Here is a 21,737-nt window from a genome sequence, read left to right on the forward strand (position 1 = left end):
CGATCAGACAAATAATGTGGTGTAGTTTTCAAAATGATTTGAGCATTTTTAACTTTGACCCCGTGTAATTTTTCAATTGACCCCTACCTGGTTGCCTATTGAACATTCAAGTGGCCAGCTGGTTTCTTCAAACGAGTAACATCTAAGGAGTATTTGTGCCAACATCTGTGCTTGTATCACCATTTGCATGATTGTTTCAGTTATCTGCTGCACTAAAGAGACGGTCCTCCAGTTTAATAATAGCATGGTTCAAACTACGGGGGGGGGGGTACTGGCTCCCCCCCCCCACACACACACACACTAATTAATGATAATGCAAAGCAAATAGTTTAAAAAGACAACTAGCAAGCGAATGGCAGCAACATCTAAAGACAAAGATAAAGATCAACTTTATTTATCCCGAAGGAAATTATTTGTTTATTTATATCAATATATTTATCTGGATTTATAGCAGTATATTTTTGGTTATTAACTCTTATCCCGCCCTTGTCCACCACTTTGTGTAATACAGTTTCAAATATGATACTCAACATATACATGAAAAGGAACATTACACCTTGGTAAATGGTTATAATTTCCAATAATATTGTCTGGAAGAATTTTGCAATATAGTTTCAGACACACCTAAAGCGGACCATATCATTTCTCATTACTACGGCTCATTTAAATCACTGGTCCAGTGCATGGCACACGCTAAAGGATAAATGGTAAATGGACTGCATTTATATAGCGCTTTTCCATCTGCATCAGACGCTCAAAGCGCTTTACAATTATGCCTCACATTCTCCCCGATGTCAGGGTGACTGTGAGGATGTTATAGTAGGCTAATGTAAGGCGCTAACTAGTTTGTTTAATGGTGCATTTCAGTCTTGTTTGAACCCCGTGTGATATCGCGGGATCTGACCACATATGGGGACAGCCGCTCCCGTTGCACAGTATATACACAGCATAACTTCACACGAGAAAATTGTGTACTGTTTTGTTTTGTTCCGTGTTAGGATTAGGGTTAACCTAGGATTAGAGTTAGGGGTTAGGGTTAACCCTAACCCTAACCCCTAACCCTAATCCTAACCTGTGTTCTGTGGACACATTCTCCTCCTCCTCTTTTCTTAGTCTTAACAGATTAAATAAGTGGTTGAAAATGGGTGGATGGGTGTTTTCAGATGATACTTCCAAAAGCAAAAGATGAGGGCAGAGAGTATGTGTCACCCAAGTTTCTCTTTCAAGTTTCTTTCCAACTTTAGATCACAAGTATTCATGGCAACTCAAAAAGAAAGAACAAATTTCAATAAAAGTTGGGGGTGAGATGGTCCTTGAATAGAGAGGAATGTGATAAATTAAAACTCAGAAGCCTTTTCTTTATGTTTCTTTTCTGTTTATGCCTTGTATTTCAGAAACTGCTCTTATGACCTCACAAAGGGGTATGCAACACATAGACCTATACACACATATATACATCTCCCTGGTTTATATTTAATATTTTAAAGTTAAATTCCTCACATACCAAAGTCAAACATTTTGCGCATAAAACAATTGTTTGAGACTTTTAAATCTAAAGAAAGTTAAATGTAAATTATTGCTTGTGTTATTATCAATGACATAATTGTCATTTACAGTCTGTTTGGCCATGATATTCTGAGAGACGATATTAATCATACCAGCTGGGTGTGTGCACAGTCTGGTAGGACTGTGAGGTGTGTCTCTATGGTGAGATGATTTTTGGGTGGTGGGTGTCTCACACAGTGTATACTAGCAGATAAAAGTCCTGACTATGTGTAAAAGGGAGTGGTGCCGGTGGCACAGGAGAAGAGGGGCAGAGATAACACCATACGCTGTTTTACAACCAGATCACAAACACAAGTTCATTCAAACTGTATATGCTGTGTAACAAGCGACCTCTCTGCTAAGATAACTGGAAAATGAGAGTGAATGTGTTTTGTTGCAGGATAAAGTGCAGAGGCATGCTCCATGCGTCCTTGGAGTTAGTAGAAGAGTATTTGATCTGCAATGTGTCTCAGCTGCTCTTTGTCCATTTGTTTCTGTTGAACAACTAGCGCTCGTCACCTATGACATCATACAAGAACTGGTTGTGATATCTATGTAACAATACAATATTGACCCTAACCTTGCACTGCCGAGCGCAACTTTGAATTTGTGTAACCCCTTGACAAAGTATAATCTACAGTACCAATTTGATCATGATCCATGAATAGGGTGACCAAATGTCCTGTTTTACTAGGATATGTCCTGGTTTCTCTGAGAAGCCTGTCTGAATTTGTGTCTTTGGTTATAGATATAGATTTTGTAATATCCTCCTGACAACCAGGACCAGCAATGAGATACTCAAACTCCTGACTACCAGAAAGGTAGTCAGGAGTTTGAGTATCTCATTGCTGGTCCTGTTTTTTTGGTAGTCAAAATATGGTCACCCTATCCATGAAGACCTTGTGCAGTACTTGCATACACAATGCTTCTGAGGTTCTGCCCCCTAGTGGCTTTAATTATAATCAAAACGTGCCTAACGTTGAACTTGTCCCACATCTCTATGAGGGGACCTTATGCTCCAAATTTCACCTTGATATATGGCGTATTTGTCAAGATATTGCAAGTTTCCTGAGATTCTGTTGTCAGTATTCTGGGGATGGTCAAGAGATTCCACAACACTTCCAAATGCAGAATACATAAATACCAAAAACACGTGCATCAACACATGCGTCAATTTAATAAAAGGTTGTTGCAGCAAAAAATGTCTTGCAAATTCAGAACACAAATACAACTTAACAGCACATAGAACATTTAACTTGATCATGGGTCTGCTGCAAGCTCACACAACACACTCACGTTGCAATAGCCATAACACAGCAGAAGTACTACCTACACAAAAAGCAACACCTAATGATGGACCGTTCAATGCATAACGAATAAAATAATCCAAGAATGTAGCTATCTTAAGAGTAAAAACACCAATAAGGTGAATAAATATACTTAGCTTGACTAACTAGGTTTGTGCTCCAGCCCAAAGATATTACAGCGGCACTTTACACTGAATCGCCCGTCAGTAAAAGTCCACCCTGTTTTTGTGTTGCTAGTACTTGGTTTGTGTTGTGGCTGTTTGCATTGCATCTATATTTTTGGATGTGTTGTGTGAATTTGCAGGTTGAACATTGTCAAATTAAATTGTTGCATGCTCTGGAGGATATATTTGCTATTCTGTGTGTTTGCAATTGTTTGCTCATTTTCCAAGATGTTATTAACGCAACTCCTGGTTGTTGAATTGATGCAGATGTTTTTTTTTTTTATTGTATTTGTACTCTCTGCATCTGCTAATGTCTTAATTCTGACGTGTTGCGGCCACTCACGGCCACCGTACAGTACTGATACTTTGTATCAGCTCAAGGCAACTGAAATTAATTTACTCTTTGATTTGGAACAATACAAAGGGATTGAGAGCATTTGAAACCACTGATTCAAAAAGCATTTTAGTCATTATTAAACAGGGCTTATAAGTATTTTCAAAGCAATCAAGTTGCATGTTCAAAGTTTGCACATACAACCAGTGGCGGCGCTAAGGGTGGGTTTGGAGGGGCTTAAACCCCCACAATAATGAGCCAAGCCCCTCCTCAGCCCCCCCCCCCCCCCCCCAATAATTCTGCCAATAATGTGAATACCGACTGACAAATTTGTGGATCTCAACTGCAGTTTTGCACTGAGAATGTCTCAATATTGCGTAACTGAGCAAAGTGACAAATGTGTGTCTTCGGTGATCCACCAATGCTGAATCACCTTTCACAAACAGAATTTTCAGTTTTGAAAATAAACATTTATTTGTAAAAACCCACACACAAGTTACAAATCAGAAATGTGTGTTTGTGGATCACAAAGCACGTGTACAAATCAAAGGATATTTGTAAATCACCCTCTGTGCATTTGCAAGTATTAATGAGACAAATTTAACTCCATACTCCAAAAATTTAGGTTTCCTAAATATTTATTATGGCCACTCTTAAAACTTCACTTATCTTTATAATTTTATTACTGATAAATTTTAGAATTGATTTAGATGAGATATACTTATCTCACAGGAGTATATCACCATTATCTGGGAACTACTTTTTGCGCAGGAATTCATCAAGCACGTTGGCCACAGCTGTACACTAACACAGACTATACAGAAGCTGTATATCGTTGTTCAGCCAAAACCTTAAATTGGCAATAAATCTTTGATATAGATGATTTGTGTAAGGTTGATTCCATGCATTGTCTTGAGGACCATTTCAATGAATTCATTTTGTATACCTATGTGCAAGTTTACTGAACTTGCAATCATTCTAAGTGATGTGTGTGTGCATTGATACCACATTTTAGAGGAGCACGGGTGATTAAAACATATACCTTGGTATTTATAAAGCAATTTACTATATATTGTTCATTTCGATGACATTTTGTGGAGCCCCTCCAACTTTTACCCCAGCCCCCCCAACAAAAATTTCCTGGTGCCGCCACTGCATACAACTGAAGAAGTACAGCAATTACAAAATGATCATAAGCAGCTAAAATAAGAAAAAGGCAGTTTTATTGCAGTTTTAAATCAAAGAATATATCCTAACTCTCACCAGCATTTCGTGACAATGCAGTTTACATTAGGACAACCAAAACAAGTACAGTTGTTATGCCATAAAGAAAGGTATCAAAGAATGAGTCACAGGGGCCAAAATAATTAAAAGATACACAAGCACACATTCATTATTTCTCTCCTGCACATATAATGCTGTCAAGCCAGATTTGTAGAAAAAAAAAAAGCCAACAACAACATTCAGTCTGCATAGTCACAATGCACTTTGCATTTGTATGCAATAGATATTTTTGCATGTTTGTGCTGCAGCGGCTCTGCAGACCTTGGCAGCCTGACAGGATATTCAAACTACAGCCTAAAGCCTCAGTCACCCAAACATCATAAAGCTAATTTAAACAATCCCACCTGACCACGTTTGTCCCCGTCCATTAATCATAGCATCATATATTGTGGCAAGACATTGTTTCTGTTCACTACAACAGAATCGTAAGACAGACGAATGCACACACAGGACAGTTTTTATGAACATGAACAGTGCATGCTATAATGGCACAAATCAACCCTTATGAAATAAGCGAGATCAATTAAAAGAACTGCTTTTATGACAGGACAGTGAAAGTGAAGGAGGCTGTAGGGCAGTACAGCAGCTATCTTGCATCTTTGTTGGACAGTCCCCCACAGATCGGGGCTACTCCTCCGTCAATACTTTAAAAAAAAGTGTTTTGCGAGACCACTGGGCTCGCAGGTACTCAACTAAGAGAGTGTCTGCCTGCCTACCAAAAAGTAGTCTTTCCGTTTCTTTTGAAAAATGTAGAATTGTCTCAGGGTCTGTAAGTGATTTGCTGTGTTATCTTTGGCGCCCCCTAGCTGGGTGACAGAGGAGGGCTGTTCTCTGTGCTGATGTTGACCAGGCACTCGCTGGACTTGAGGCTCGTCAGAGACTTGCAGCTTGGAATGGAGGCTAAGGAGCCGCAGAGGCCCATCATAGAAGGGGTGTAGTCCTTATCTGGAAGGGTGGCACACACAAACATTTAGAGCGCGCACGCTTACATTTGCTCGCATACTGTGTAACGGTGTTGTTGGACTGCCTGACAGTGTCACCTGTGCACCAAGCGCCTCCGTTCTGCTTTCCCCCAGATCTCTGTGAGCCTGAATCCAGGCTGACCTCCAAACACAGCAGTTCCGTGCTGGGGAAACTCCTCCTGCAGGTCGACAACACAATAACGACAATGAGCAACAAACTAGAGTTCTACCTGACTGGACTTTTATCCTTCTTCTGTTTTGCCTGGGCATAACTGAACATTAAATAACTAATAGTCCATGACCCAGTCATCACTTTTGACCTACTCGGTACCACTTAAGGTGACGAAACGACACTTAGAATCCAGCTTCATTGTACCATGGCCTACACAAAAATGTAATCCAGCAATCCCAGGGTGGCAGCTGTAGCCAAGTAGGGGTTACACAGAGGTCAAAATTTAACAAAGCTCCAATCATGTTGAAAACTATATCACATTATTTGTCTGATCATAACGATTCCAAAAAGGTGTAGTTTAGACTATCTATGACTGAATGTTATAGAGTTATGGGGTAAAAACAGCAAAAATGGTGACAAAGGTCAATTTCAGTTTGTACAGGGGTCAAAAGTTAAAGTTGCTCCAATTTCAGTAAAAAATGACGCAAATTATTAGTTGAAATCAAAGGATTAATAAATGGAATAGTTTTGACTGTGTTGGATGTTTGGTCTCCAAAGTAAAGATCAAACAAGCTCGATGTCCATTGGATTCTATGAATTGTGACATACGTATGTTACCCTGTAACATGATAATGAAGCATGACAGATGGTACAAACTATTCCTTTTTTGAACCCTATTAACCCAAACAATAATTTGCATCACTTCTTAACAAACTGGAGCAACTTTAATTTTTGACCCCTGTACAAACTGAAACTGACCTTTGTCACCATTTTTGCAGTTTTTACCCCATAACTCCAGAACATTCAGTCATAGATAGTCCAAACTATACCTTATTGGAATTATTATGATCAGACAAATAATGTGATATAGTTTTCAACATGATTGGAGCATTTTTACATTTTGACCTCTGTGTAATTCTTCATTGACCTCTCCCTGGATATAGCTGCCACCCTGGGATGGCTGTAATACATTGTGTAGGCCATGGTACACTGAGGCTGGATTCTAAGTGTTGCTTCATCGCCTTAATTGGTACAGAAAACCTGCTTGGCGCATGGACTATTACACAAATAATGACTGTTTATGAGTTCAATGGTACAAATATTTCACCGAATTAAATATTTGTTCCACTGAAAGAATGTAAAAACATTCATTATTTGTTTTATATAACGGCTCAAATAGATCCTTGTCATTTGATATTTTATTAATTTATAAACAACAGAAAAGGGACTTACATTTTGGTGTTCCACTGGTGCTAAAGTCCAACACAAACTTTAAATAGGAGTGCAAATTGAGACATGTAGTCCAGTGATGCTGCGGACTGACTTTGTACTTCCATAAAAAAAAAAAGACTTTGTGTAGTTTCTCAGTCCAACCAAAATCACATCAGCTTTTCATCTGAACAGCTCTTCATGCATCCAGACGGCTTACAGTAGACTGGATTTTGTGTGTGTGTGTGTGTGTGTGAGCAGAGTGCAATGGTACAAAACGTATGTAACCAAATTTGCACTCTAAATGAAATGCAACACAAATGGGATGAATAATCCATGTCATGTGACATACAAAGCACGAATCAAATGACAAGGATCCACTCAGCTGTTATATAAAACCTTTTAATATAATTTTGAAGTCTAGGGTAGAGCATAACCTACTGAGTTTGCCAACAAAATAGTAATTTCTGAGTTTCAGGCACACTCAGCTCCTACTGACAATGACAGTTTACACTGTAAACAGTTTAATTCATGTTATGCCCAAAACACAGCCACGATTAATTAAGAGACTTAATACAACCTCTTTACACCAGCACCTTATTCTGTATATAGGTTCTGCCCCAAATGCCCTTTGTTTGAGACTGTGCATTATAGATTGTGAAGATAGTGGCCTATATATTGAGAGTCAGTGGGTTGGGAATATTTGAATAAATATTCACAATGATTCAAATTTCCTACCTCTGCCAACTGACAGAGCTGGAGGTTATGTGATTATGCTGGTCTGTTTGTGTGAACAATAAATATTTAAAAGAAGCTGTTAGTCTGCACTAACCCACAGCGCCCTGTTCAAATGTTGATAAGCCTTACCATTGAAACAAGCAACACTTTTGTGCAGAAGGCTTTCACAACATATGCTTCAGTGACCTTTGACCTTTTAACCTCAATATCAAGAGGCTTCCTGACGTCACCATGCCTAATATTCACACCAAGTTTGGTGGCAATCAGACAAATAGGAAAGAAATTATTGCACTCACAAGATCTTTAAAATGTGTACTCCAGTGATATCGACCTTTGATCTTTTGACCCAAAAGCAATTATGTTTTTTTTTATATGTGTGTGTGTGGGGGGGGGGGGGGGGGGGGGTGTCAATATACCTAACTCACACAACAAGTTTGGTGACAATCAGGCAGCTAAAAAAAAGAAGTTATTGTGCTCACAAGATTTTTACAAAGTAAGCTCCAGTGATCTTTGACCTTTTGGCCACAAACTCAATAGGCTTCTTGGGGGTCACTATGTGTAATGCATATACCACGTTTGGTGACAACTGCACCAGAAAAACTGAACTTATCTTACTCACAAACGAACTGTCATCTGACTGACAGACTGACTCCTAAGACAAAGTGACAACTCACCCGCTGGCTGCACCATGGGAAAAAGAACCATCAATCAATCAAACAACTTTATTAACCCCACAAGGGGCAATTAAATATTTTTCCATTTTAATTCATGGAAAGGTAGTCACTTCAACAGGGTTATATTTTGAGGTCGAGCCACATTTGTTTCAAAATCTCATCTTTCACCTTTTTCTTTTCTTTCCCCTTTATTTCAACAGTCAACACCACAAAGATCTATTCCAATGGTTCATAAAGCATATAAAAGTTGAAAGCCTCATCTGGCACTTGACAGAGGTAATATCGGTCGATAGTACTCCGGTGGAGGTGTGCACCTATTGAGTGCAACTTTAATTTCCCGAAAAATATGACATTGGCTTTCCTTTGATTTCCTTCTTTAACATGCTTGCCTTATGACATCATAAAGAACTTGTGGGAGAGAAAAGTAAGAATTATAACTGCCTTCCTCTGTTGTTTGGAGGTTTATGATTTAGCTACTATTATTTAGGCAGGTGTATGCACTCTGAGTGTTATTCTAATAATTATATCTGTTTTAGCTCCCCAGCAAACATGTCCACCCATGTGGGTTCCACATGGGCAGCCCAAATGGGGCCAATGCAGTTTTGCCCGGGGGCTCCTCCTGGGGCCCAGCTGGTTGGAGGTGGGCTTGGGCTAGTCCTGTTGATCCCCATGTTGGTAGCCAACTGGACAAGCCCAAGCCCACCTCAAAACTGCATCGGCCCCATTTGGTCCACCTATGCGGAACCCACATGGGGCCAATGTGGAAGTGTTTGCTGGATCAGTTCTACCAGTCAGTCAAACCTGCGGAAGAGCTTGGCATCCTGTTGGTTGTTGAATGGCTGCAGTGTGGGCCACTGGTTGACTAAAGGGATCGAAAGGTTTTTGGCGAGGTGGTTGGAGTCACACGGAATCAAACGTGTCCTGAAAAACGTGAAAATACAGTATAGGGTTACTTTTGTCTGTCAAACACAACCAGACGTTTTTGTTCATGTCACTCACAGCTGCTCCTGGAGCTCCAAGACAATGGCCTCCAGCTCCCTCTTCTCGTGTTGGCTCTGGCTCTCTAGCTCCTCAAGCCGGGTCTTTAACCTCTTGTTTTCTGCCTCTGTGTTCTTCAGCTGGGACTCACGCAGGCGCACCAGCTCCTCCAGGTAACCCTGACAACACACACCGATGCAGACTCACAGGAAATACCCACAACCTCTGCAGCACGAACCCCGTTATTCCAACCTCCATAAGATGACTAATGCATTTCACACACACAGACAGCGGAGGCACACCTTCTGAGCGTAGACAATCTTGAATCTTTGCTCCATCTTGCGACACTTGGTGCTCCAGCTCTCCTCGTCGGTCACCAGGGGGACGTAGGGGTGTTCAGGGATGCTGTCATCGCTCGTGCTGCTGTCAACGCTCTGCGGATCGTCATCATCACTCAGATAATCGTAGCTGCAACACATGTCCCCTGATTGGATTATTTATAAGTGACAGTCTTGCACAATGCGGTGTGCACGTCTGCTGCAGAGCGTGACACATTTGTTGCTGTTGAACATCAGAAAACTGCACTCAGTTTGAGAAATGAAGATACAAGGACGAAATAATACAACCAAGCTTTATGACAGCGCAACAGTGTTTTGTCATAATCCGGATCGCAAAGGAAATTTTAATCGTGTAGTAAAATTTTCTAAAATAAGCCAGGTGAGTTTTACTTATTTTTTATTCTCATGGTGCATAACGTCACAAGCTACCACCCCGTCAGATTTGTTGTTTTGGAGTTCTTTTTGCTGCATGTTTACTCTTTTGTTTCATGGTTGTTTTATGCATTTATTTTTATGTAGTTTATGGATATGATGTTGCTTGTCTCTAAGAGACAAAGAGGAACTTTTTTCTTCTCCATTCCATCTCCCTCCCCACTCCCTTTCTCTATGGTGGCCATAACATGCCATCATATTAACATTACACTACTGCAGGTGACTAGTGAGAATATGTGCAGGCAGAGCATACGTGCATTGCGAAGACACTTAAGTAAGGCATGTCTAACTTTTACACTCTGTACAGCACTACACCATGCTAGACTTTAAACTAGGTTTTTGCTGGTCTGGGACAGCAGCCAATCTGCTCTGTGTAAGCCTGATCCCATCAGATCTCAGAAGCTAAGCAGTGCGGGACCTGGTTAGTACTTGGATGGGAGATCTCTTTGGAACACCAGCAGCTGTGTGTGTTTCTCCAGGTAACACTAGAGTTACGTCAGGAAGGGCATCCGGCGTAAAGCTTGTACCAGCTACCAACTACCAACACAAAACAGGAGCAACCGAATGGACAACAACAACAACATTTGCTGGTCTGGGACACTTAGTCCATGGGCCAAGCAGGTTTTCAGTACCGCTTAAGGTGACAAAACGACACTTAGAAGCCAGCCTCAGTGTACCATGGCCTACACGAAAATGTAGTACAGCCATTCCAGGGTGGTGGTTATAGCCAGGTAGGGGTCAATGAAGGATTACACAGAGGTCAAAATGTTAAAATGCTCCAATCATGTTCAAAACTACACATTATTTGTCTGATCATAACAATTCCAAAAAGGTATAGTTTGGACTATCTATGACTGAATGTTCTGGAGTTATGGAGTAAAAACAGCAAAAATGGTGGCAAAGGTCAGTTTCAGTTTGTATAGGGGTCAAAAGTTAAAGTTGCTCCAATTTTGGTAAGAAATGATGCAAATTATTGTTTGGATTAACGGGGTTCTAAAAAGGAATAGTTTGCATCATCTGTCATGCCTAGTTATCATGTTACAGGGTAACATATGTCATAGAATCATAGAATCCAATGGACGTCAACTTTGTTTGCCCTTTGAAGACCAAACATTCAACACAGTCAAAACTATTTCATTTATTATCCTTTTATTTCAATCAATAATCTGTATCTTTTTTTTTACTGAAACTTAACTTTTGACCCCTGTACAAACTGTTTTTACCCCATAACTCCTGAACATTCTGTCATAGATAGTCCAAACTATACCTTTTTGGAATCACTATGATCAGACAAATAATGTGGTATAGTTTTCAACATCATTGGAACAATTTTACATTTTAACCTCTGTGTAACCCTGCATTGACCCCTACCTGGCTACAGCTGCCACCCTGGGGTGGCTGTAATACATTTTTGTATAGGCTATGGTACACTGAGGCTGGCTTCTAAGTGTTGCTTCATCACCTTAAGTGGTACCGATTAGGTCAAGGCTTTCTTTTGACCAAAGACACCAACACACCAACTTTGTGTGTGATCTCACCCCATTTTTAGACCAACACATCCACAAGAACGCAAGTGCTTCATTAACTCAGAAACACAAGAAAATGTCTCAGATAGAAATTAGCAATGACACTTACACTCTGCCAAATGCTCTCTGTGCTGATTCAGCTGCTGGCCATTCCAGACTAAATTTCGCTATCATGAGCAAAATGTTTTGTCCTAATCAGGGATCTGCCTCCTAGGGGCAGTCTGTATGGTGGGTTTATAGGTGACTGATTGACTGATAGTCCACAGAACTGTAGGCTCAGATAGCCTTCTTGCAGTGCCAGACACCTTCTTGTGTTGCTATTATTACAAGGCCACCTCAGCTAATAAGGAATAGGACTACTGTTGCTTCACTGTTGACCTTTGGAATATCCCGGATAGACATAACAATGAAGATTTGACCATTTTTTGCCCATCAAAATGCTCACCTTACAAAATGAAAAAAAGTGTTGGGGATGTTCTTTTCCCAGAGTGTCAGTGAACAATACCTTTGTGTGAATTTCAAGTATGGCGTGTAGTCAATCACAGCAGAAGATTTACCATCCAAGGCCTCCCCCTTCAGACAGAAACTATGACAGAAAACCACAAACTGTACCTTAAAATGACAGATAATCATCTAAAGAGCCAAAGATGTCCATAACTCCATCCTCACCTGAAGTCTATCGCTCCAAGCCCAATAAGCATCCCTGTTAGGACGGTGGCCTCCTCTCTTAACATGATGGCGCCTTCTGAATAGAACCTCCTAAACGCCAGAGAGAATTCTAGCACAGCTGCAGAACAGTTGGAATAATCTCGACATAGAGAGCTGTGGCGAGTCCTCTAACCTGGTTGTTCTGCTGTCCCTCAGTGCTGTGCCGATGTATTCCGACAGTCTCTTCTCCATCAGGGCAACTCGCATCCATGCACGGCCCTGAAGGGGTCACCAAAGGTTAAGAGATGAGACACATTAGCCATAACACAAATGTTCCATATTGATTCTGAAAAGCAGAATGTAGTCCATCCATCCATCCATTTTTTATACCTGCTTAATGCAATTAAGGGTCACAGGGGGCTGGAGCCTATCCCAACAATCATAGGGCATGAGGTGGGGTACATCCTGGACAAGACGCCAGTCTGTTGCAGGGCCACATGTAAACAGACAAACACATTCACACCCGCATGCATACACACCTATGGACAATTTAAAGTTTCCAATTCACCTAACCTGGATGTAGGAGGAAGCCGGAGCACCCTGGAGGAAACTCATGCAGACACGGGGATAACATGCAAACTCCACAAAGAAAGGGTGGGAAGCGATCCCACAACCTTCTTGTTGTGAAGCCAGAATGTAATCATTTAAAGCAAATTACAAAAATATGTAGAGTTGCAGTAGGTCTGTATATTTTCGTATTATTTAGATTTTTATCTGTCAAAGCATCATCACGTCAACTGTAGACATTTTTCCACTGACTTGTCAAAATAAAATAAAAAATTAAAAAATCACGGAATAAAAAATTATTTTTACCATCCTGTGGTTTTTATTTATTTATTTTTCATTATTTCCACCAACATTTCAATGTACACATTATCATGGCCTACCATTGCATTATGGGACTTTAGCTTTAACAGCATTTTTTTTTCAATGCCACGAACTGACAGGGCTGGGTGTGGCATGACGCAGGACGCAGTAGGACACACTATGCAGACTCGCAGGCAGAGGTAAGGAGGTAAAAGGCTTTATCAAAAATCACAAGCAATGGTACGGTATACAGAGAGCAGTCAGCAGGGTGGCGGTACAGATAGTTGAGAGGCAGGCTCGTAGTTGAACAAACAAGCATGGGTCAGGTACACGGCGTGGCAAAGATCGAGAAAACAAGCAAGGTCAAAAAACATGAGGCAAACTGGACAGAAAACAAGGATGCGAGGATGTGAAACAAGGTCAATAAACTGGCAGGAGACAGAGAGAAAGTGAGGGCTTAAATACCAGGAGAGTAATCAGGTGTGATGTGAAGCAGGTGTGAGGAAGGTTCTAGAAGGGGTGTTGCCAGACAAGACAGGGAAGACAGGTGGGTATGACAGACGAAACAACCCACAACCAAACAGAGACAAAAAGAACTGAATACCAGAGAAAATAAAAGGTAGAAACTTAACTAAGACAGAACTCAACAACTAATGACTACACTGAAAGATAGAGTGCAAACACAATGAGAAAATAAATGCAAAGACTAAACTAGAACTCACTGGTGGCAAAAATGGAATTGACAGATAATACAACATATGAAAAACAAACAGATACAATAAATGCAATAAATGATAAAGTGGCAAACAGGCAAATGACTAACTAGAAAATAAATGATGATAAGCAAACAAAACCAGAGGTTATATAATAGTGCAATAAATAACAAATGTAACTTAATCTGATAAGAAACAGTAGAAGATAAAAAAACCCATCCAAAACCTGTGACTAAAGCATAAAACAATAAATGTGATAAACAGAACAAAACTAAAGCAACTAAAGGGACCAAGAGTGAAAGCAAAACAATAAACAGTAAAGTAAAACTATAAATGTGGCAAGCAAATGATACACAGTAAAGTAAATTAAGTAAGTAAAGTAAGAGTAAATGAAACAAAACCAATTAGAACAAAGCATGACCATGAAAACTTGATGTGACATGAAAAAAAAAAAAAAAAAACACAGAAGGCTCAAAGCATGGAAGAGGAACAGGGTCCAGAACTATACCAACAGGTATAGGGCCAGATCATGACAAGAACAACTGTTTCTAGGAAAAAAAATTATTTCAAAGCATCTAAAATATCTGACTTTTTTTTAAAACCACACAGAAGTTTTGTATTACAGTCGCTAAAATAAATAAAATATCACAATTTCCAAATTATTTCTTTATTTAATATTACATATAGTGAGAATGTTTGGTTTGTTAATTGATTGTGCTCTACCTTGAATTATCATTTCATGTCAGTAGGGGGCACTGTTGCACAGTTGAGACAATAATGGTGCTTTCACCAAGTTGCCCATTTATTCAGATAGTTTGTTTTATTGAGGGAGGTGTGAACGCACATACAAACTCTTGTGCAGCCAAAACAACCAAAACGTGGTCCGGTTCAGAGTTGACGGTGGTGCCACTCACTTGTAGTGAGAGCAACTTGTGGGTTGAAGTAGAAATACAAGAATACATCAAGAAAAAAGTGCAACATTGTCTCATTTTGACCCCTGGTTCTGGATCACATCACAGTATTGGGTTTGAACAAAACATTTATACACTAAAAGAGGTACAAGACCCTGATTCGCCCAGTCATTGTTATCACTGTTTGATTTTCAGAAGGACTTGCCTTGGCTCGCGAAGTGCTGATGTTTTCCATGCTCTCGATGCTGCTGATGCAGCTGTTTGGGACTTTGGCACAAGCCAGTCGGATGAAGTCCCAGTAGCTCCGCTGGCTGTCAAACCAGCTGCTGGAACCTAAAAACAAAATATTACATGAATTATAAGATGAATTTGAGCAACGTTTATCTGTTTGTTCACATACCCCTCCCAAGTCTTTTGTACAATTTCCACAAAACGTGGGACATGGATGAAGAGCAACCCTGGAATTGTCTTTAAAGGGTTAGTTTCGGGAAAGGTCAAGCTAATTTGGGCCAACTGACAAAAAGGTTTGATTTTCACCTCAAAACTGGTGCGCATATGTAGGTGGGCTGTGGAATTGCCTGGGCAAGATCTAATTTACCAAAAGGTCAATCATTGGGGTCAAGATAATTAGGGTCTAGATCATTGGGTCAAAAGTCAAAATTTAAGATTTCACTTAGATTTGCACCAAACATAACATACATACAGATGGAGGTGGGTATCCAAATTGCCCACACTGAAAAAACAAAATGTGATTTAAATATGTTACATCAGTTGCACATGATCAGTGTCTGTCCAAATAACATCATTTTCTTAAGTGTCTCAGTTAGACGCACTGATAGACCACATGTGAGTGATGCATAGACCGGCACAGTGTCCAAAATGGACTTCTGTCACATATGTTACAAAAGTTTGAAACAAGCCATCTTGGGCATGAATTTCACTTGTATCAGGGGAATTTTCTACACGCAAGGAAAAAGAATTGTGGGACTTGGACGATATTTAACATGAAACTCTGACCATATAACTGTGACAGGTAGATTTAAAAAAAATGTGCATTAAGACCCCTTTAATGTCCAGTCTTGGCTCCTCCATGTATGCTACCTTTAAAACGGTGACTGAGGATGTGTTCAAGGATGGCTGAGAAATTGATGAACTCTTCAGATGAATCATCAATGGGCTCGGCCGTGTATTTCTCCAACAGTGTCTTTACCGAAAACCTGTGGAAACAGCATGCGATTTAAAAAGTAGCCCATTAAAGAGTGTGATTAATTAGCAGGAAATGATTGTTTTGTGTTTCCATACAAGAAGAAATATAGCACAGTATAAGTTCTCTAGAACTCTCAGATTTTTAAGCAGTCACTCAAAATTGGGTAATTATCATCATCTTTAATCTCGAAATGAAGCAGATGTTTCCATTAGCCATCAGCTCTCAACTAATAGGAGCCATGCACATTCCTTAAAATGTCAGTGTTTTCATTCACCGCTCACTGTTTACAGATCACTATCAAGACAGCCCCTCCTCCACCCCCTGCCATCAGTTGGTCCCCGTCCTCTGCCTGTAGCAGGCTCCACCCCTGCCATTTCCATCGGCAGGACTCCTGATCATCTCGTTTACTCTCTGCCACGATGGGGGCCAGCGCCAAATTGAATTCATTATAGACTATAACATTCTGTGCACTATCTTGTTGCATTAGAATGACCAATTTTAAGTTGGCTTCTGTGTCTTTCTGGTAGAAATGAATATTATCTCCCCTCCAAAAAAAAAAGTTAATGAAAAACAAATCTGACGTATTCTGTGTTCATCTTGTGTGACTCTTTGGGTGTAAAGATTCTCTGCACTTGAGTCTGATGTCAACAATTAACAGAAAGCTTTCAGAAAGCTCTAATGGCTCAATCCCGGGCAGCTTCAATTTATGACTCACGTCGGACATAATATGTCCATGGTGGTGAGGTAAGGATGCTCACATATGCAGCATCACTGAGATTGAGGCTGAACCCATCGAGACCAAAACCTCAAGACGCAAAAACAGCTTCTTTCCAACCACTGCTGGACTCATAAACAACGCCAGAGTCCCCCATTTACATCTGTACTCCAATCACCTGTTTTTGCACTGTCCCATTCCATCACATTTTATTTATTTAACAGTGAACATAGTTTTGTATATCTGACTCTTTTAGTTGTTACAGAAGTCTTTTCTTTTCTTTTCTTATTGTTTATGTACCAATAACACCAGATCAAATTCCTTGCATGTACAAACTTACTTGGCAATAAATTGAATTCTGATTCTGACTCTGATCACGATGTCTGGCAATGTTCTAGTTTTCACACGTGATCTGAATGCCATTTTTTAAAATTTTATTCTTTTTAAGAAGATAGAGTGGACAACGTGCACTTTCTATCTGTCACCAAGTCTGTGAGACAAATGATTTCACTTTCCATTGTTCCAAAGACAACAATGTCTCATTCAGCCTCCGCGACCGGGGACAGAATGTGTTTTCACTGTATGCCCGGTGACACGGACCAGATCAGCTGAGGTGCGACTCCCCAGTTGTTAGCATACTGATGTTTTTGGGGATGGTTGTGGGTCTGTTCAGAAAGCGGGTGTGGCTGGCAGCAGTTCCTTTCCTTTTAAAGTGACAGACACAGAAACAGGCCATTTCTCAGACCTGAAAATGTTGTTTTAACATGCAGCACCTCAGTGATTAAGCGCTTTTATATAACTGCTGAGTTGATCCTTGTCATTTGATTGGTGCTTTGTATGTCACATGACATGGATTATTCATCCCATTTGTGTTGCATTGCATTTAGAGTGCAGTTTGGTTCCATTTAGAGTGCAAATTTGGTTCCATACAGTTGGTACCATTGCACTCTGCCCACACACACACACACACACACACACACACACACACACACACACACACACACACACACGCACACACGCACAAAACAAATCCACTGCCCTGTCTGGAGGCTGTTAGCTAGAAGTTAGAATGAAAAGTTGGACTAATTGCTGACATAATTTTTTTTTCTTTGCATTGAGGATGTACAAAGTCTTTTATATGGTAGTACAGTACATGCGTGCACAAACGCCGACCTGGTTGTGTGACCACGCACGGAGGACAACAACTCTTCAGGGACGATGATTTGATTGAGCTAACTGATGCTGCTAATTCTTGTAACACACACACACACACACACACACACACACACACACACACACACACACATACACACAAAATCCACTCCGCTGTAAGCCGTCTGGATGCATGAAGACCTGTTCAGATGAAAAGATGACATGATTCTTGGCTGGACTGAGGAACTACACAAAGTCTTTTTTTAATGGAAGTCCGAAATCAGTGCATTACATCACCGGACTACATGTCACAATTTGGACTTTAGCAGCCTTAGAACACAAAAATGTAAGCCCCTTTTCTGTTGTTTATAAATTAATAAAATATGAAATGCCAAGGATCTATTTTAAGTGTTATATAAAACAAATAATGAATGTTTTTACATTCTTTCAATGGAACGAATATTTCATGAGGTGAAAGCTGGAACATACCATTCAATGAGGCCTTGTTGAATGGTATGTTCCAGCTTTCACCTCATGAAATATTCGTTCCATTGAACTCATAAACATTCATTATTTGTATATTGTGCAATGAAAATCATGTATTTATTTATAAATGTATTAGTGCAAAGTGTTTCATATAAATGATATGTGATATGTTCATATGTTCCCTCAGTTATTAGCATCTGTATATAACGTGTGTTTTTTAAGAATAATATTTCTAATCAACATGTCTTTGCCAGGCACGTCATCACTGCGCACGTGACGTAATAAGTCTCACGTGCAGGCCTTTCTGCCCCGAGTCCCCGGGGTTCCAGTAGTCCTTCCACCAGGAAGGTTGTTGTCTTGGCAACCAGACCATCATCAAGATGAAAATCTGTCTCAGAAAACCGACAAAGGTGGCGCGCGCGTGTGCGCAAGGGGGGTCAGCGCGTATCGAAGTGGCGCAATGACAGGTCGTCACGGCGCAGGCCGCGCGTGTGCACATCATTAGGATGACGTAAGCGTGCATGTCGGTTCCATATCATTCAAACAAACTGTGTAAGGCCGCTGGTGTCGCGAAAAGGCACTTTAAAAAAAAAAAAAGTGTACTGACCTGCAGACGGTGATGAGATTTTTGCGCTCCGCCGCCGCGTTCCGAGCGCACGTTTTTTTCGAGCCGTCTCCGGTAGCCATCGCAGCCGCCTGCACACAGCCGGGCTCCATCCAGGAGGAGGCAGCCCTGGAATCAAAGGACCCCTCCCTGTGGGCTCCTCATCCACCGCTGGATGCTGGACGGATACTGCCGGCGGCCGCCGCGGTGCCGCCGCACGGCGGTGTGACGGCGACGATTACGCAGCTGCAGACATGAGATATAAAAGCGAGCAGCGAGCTCTTGATGTTGACGTTATTACTGCACGAAACTCAGAAATCACATCCACGCCCTCTGTCTTTCTCCGCCCCTTTGATGACGTCATATTGAGGTCACTATATAGCGCGCATCATTCCCAAAAAACATGACGAATGAAAACAGACTGGAAATAAACCATCAACATCTCTAGACTTTTTATTACTACAAGGGTTTTAGTTATCTTTATTGTAAGATAATACTGCGTATTTTTTTGTAATTTTTTTAACCTTTACATCAGACACGGGGTCAAATACTTTGCATTGTATTTAAATACAAATACAAATACTTTATATTTTGAGTATTTCAAATACAAATACAAATACTTTCTATGAACTATAAACAACAAATCAACACAAAAACTGATAAACCCGTGACAATTTATTGTGAAAATAGCATGACCAAATACTATTGATAAGTAAAGGATTGAATGTTTATAACAAATTCACTATAATAATAATTATATATATATATATATATATATATATATATATATATATATATATATATATATATATATATATATATATATATATATATATAATACAAATACAAATACTTTGAATTCAAAATCAGAAAATACAAATACAAATACTCCGAAAAAATGTATTTAAGTATTTTCAAATAGAAATACTTTTGTATTTGGCCCCATGTCTGGTTTACATACATTTAGTGTTAAACTATTCATTTGTGTGTCTTTTGACTTTTTTGACATTTTTCTTTTAGTTAAATAAAGAGTTTGCAAACAAATACAATGTTTTATTCAAAATATTATGCAGGCTTTACCCCAACAGTCCCACGGACTTGAAATCTTAAAATAAATGCATTAATTAATTTAAAAACACGGTTAGTTTCTAGCTGTAGCCATTACTTATTTCTTAATTTTTTACTTATTTATTGGAACAAGGCATCACAGCTATTAATTTTAAAACTTATTAATAATTTTAAAAAAGGCGTTTGCAAAGGCGTAGCCAGGTGGTGAGAACTCTTTTGTCCCAGCTGTAACAGACTGGGATAAAACAAGATTAATTAATTACTTACAATGTGCTTTTAAAATGCATATCTTTTTAATTACTAGATATAATGTAAGCTTTATTAGTTTTTAAGATTTTTTTATGTTGGATGGATGTGAATGTGTGTATTTTAACTGTTGGCTGCACATTATTTGTGATTCGGGAAACTAACAAAGCAATGAATTGAACTGAAAGCAACCAGTTCCTAAAATAATTCACTGTATCAAAGTGGTCAATCACTAAATTTACTTTGAGAAATTATTTACTTGAATACCAAAACATAAAAATGAAACAACTGCCCCAGAAACAAATAACTGGAAATGGAAATAGGGAAAATATCAATCACAACTGTTTAATAATTCAAAATATCAATGTGGTCAGACATTAAATGAAACTTGTATTTTAAAAATAATTTACTTTAACAACAAAACACAAAGTGAAACAACTGATTGAGAAAATGATTCACTGTTTCAAAACCACCAAAACTCAAGAAAAATGATTCACTGTTTGGAAATGATGAAAACATGAAATGCAATTCCACCCCCCCCCCCACCCCCCACACCTTTCCAGTAACTCTAATTCATTGTTTTGAAATCATCCATGCACAAAATGAAGTACTTGCAATTTACTTTATCATTGAAACATAAAATAAGACAATTGATTCAGAACATTATTTGGTGAATCTTATTTATTTAAAGAATAAAAACAACAAATTATTTTTAAAAAGAAAACACTAAATGCACCTGTTTCTTCAGCAAACAATTCTTATTTATTTGTAATTTGTATTGAGTCACTGTTCCAAAATGGTCCAAACATCAAATGAAGCAATTGTCTCAAAACCTGTTTTTTTTGTTCTTCTTTTAAACAATATATAATTACATCAGAAATGATTAAAACCCTATAATGACAGTTATTGTTCCATGTATTGGTACAAAATACATTAGCCCCCCATCCATTTTATTTTATTCACCTGATTTTAATAAATTAGTGTAAAGGTTATTTTTTTGGTAGCACTGTCCACTAAATGTTGCCATTATATATTCTGATCATTTTTGAAGCCATTGTTGCTTTTATTGTTTTAGACATTTCAAAGCAGTAAATATGTCTTAATTGTCTCATTTACTGTGTCCAACATTTCTGATACAATGAATCATTTTTTGAAGTGCTTCTTTTACCTTGTGAGCATTTTGAAACAGTGAATCACTGTCCAATCATTTATCTCATTTACTGTTTCAAGTGTGAAGCACTGTGAAGTAATTGCTTTGAATGTTTCATAGCTTCAATGGAATAACAGTTACTGATTTAATGTTTTAGAAGGCTGATAATCAGCACTACTGGCATCACCACAGTCATCACACTTTATCGTTGCCTTATTCTGTCATTTCCAGTCAACAGCCTCTTCATTTTTTTTCTTCCTATTCCTGGTAGATATACAGTCTATGCAGCACTGAAGCATAAATCTCT

At 39.3% G+C, this 21,737-nt stretch overlaps 1 protein-coding gene across 1 annotated transcript; it reads right to left on the reverse strand.

The window, feature by feature from the left end:
* Window positions 1-4,546: 4,546 nt before the first annotated feature.
* rundc3ab (RUN domain containing 3Ab) lies at window positions 4,547-19,183 on the reverse strand. The gene is made up of 11 exons (XM_034193610.1): window positions 18,970-19,183; window positions 15,904-16,019; window positions 15,008-15,135; window positions 12,505-12,590; window positions 12,333-12,422; window positions 12,169-12,249; window positions 9,670-9,835; window positions 9,389-9,546; window positions 9,191-9,310; window positions 5,675-5,775; window positions 4,547-5,579 (listed from the first exon to the last, which is right to left on the reverse strand). Exons 1-11 carry the CDS (start codon window positions 19,077-19,079, stop codon window positions 5,437-5,439), a joined length of 1,299 nt encoding a protein of 432 aa, XP_034049501.1. The 5' UTR covers window positions 19,080-19,183; the 3' UTR covers window positions 4,547-5,436.
* Window positions 19,184-21,737: the final 2,554 nt, after the last annotated feature.

This window comes from Thalassophryne amazonica, chromosome 18 (genome assembly GCF_902500255.1).
Source record: "Thalassophryne amazonica chromosome 18, fThaAma1.1, whole genome shotgun sequence".
Taxonomy (NCBI): domain Eukaryota; kingdom Metazoa; phylum Chordata; class Actinopteri; order Batrachoidiformes; family Batrachoididae; genus Thalassophryne; species Thalassophryne amazonica.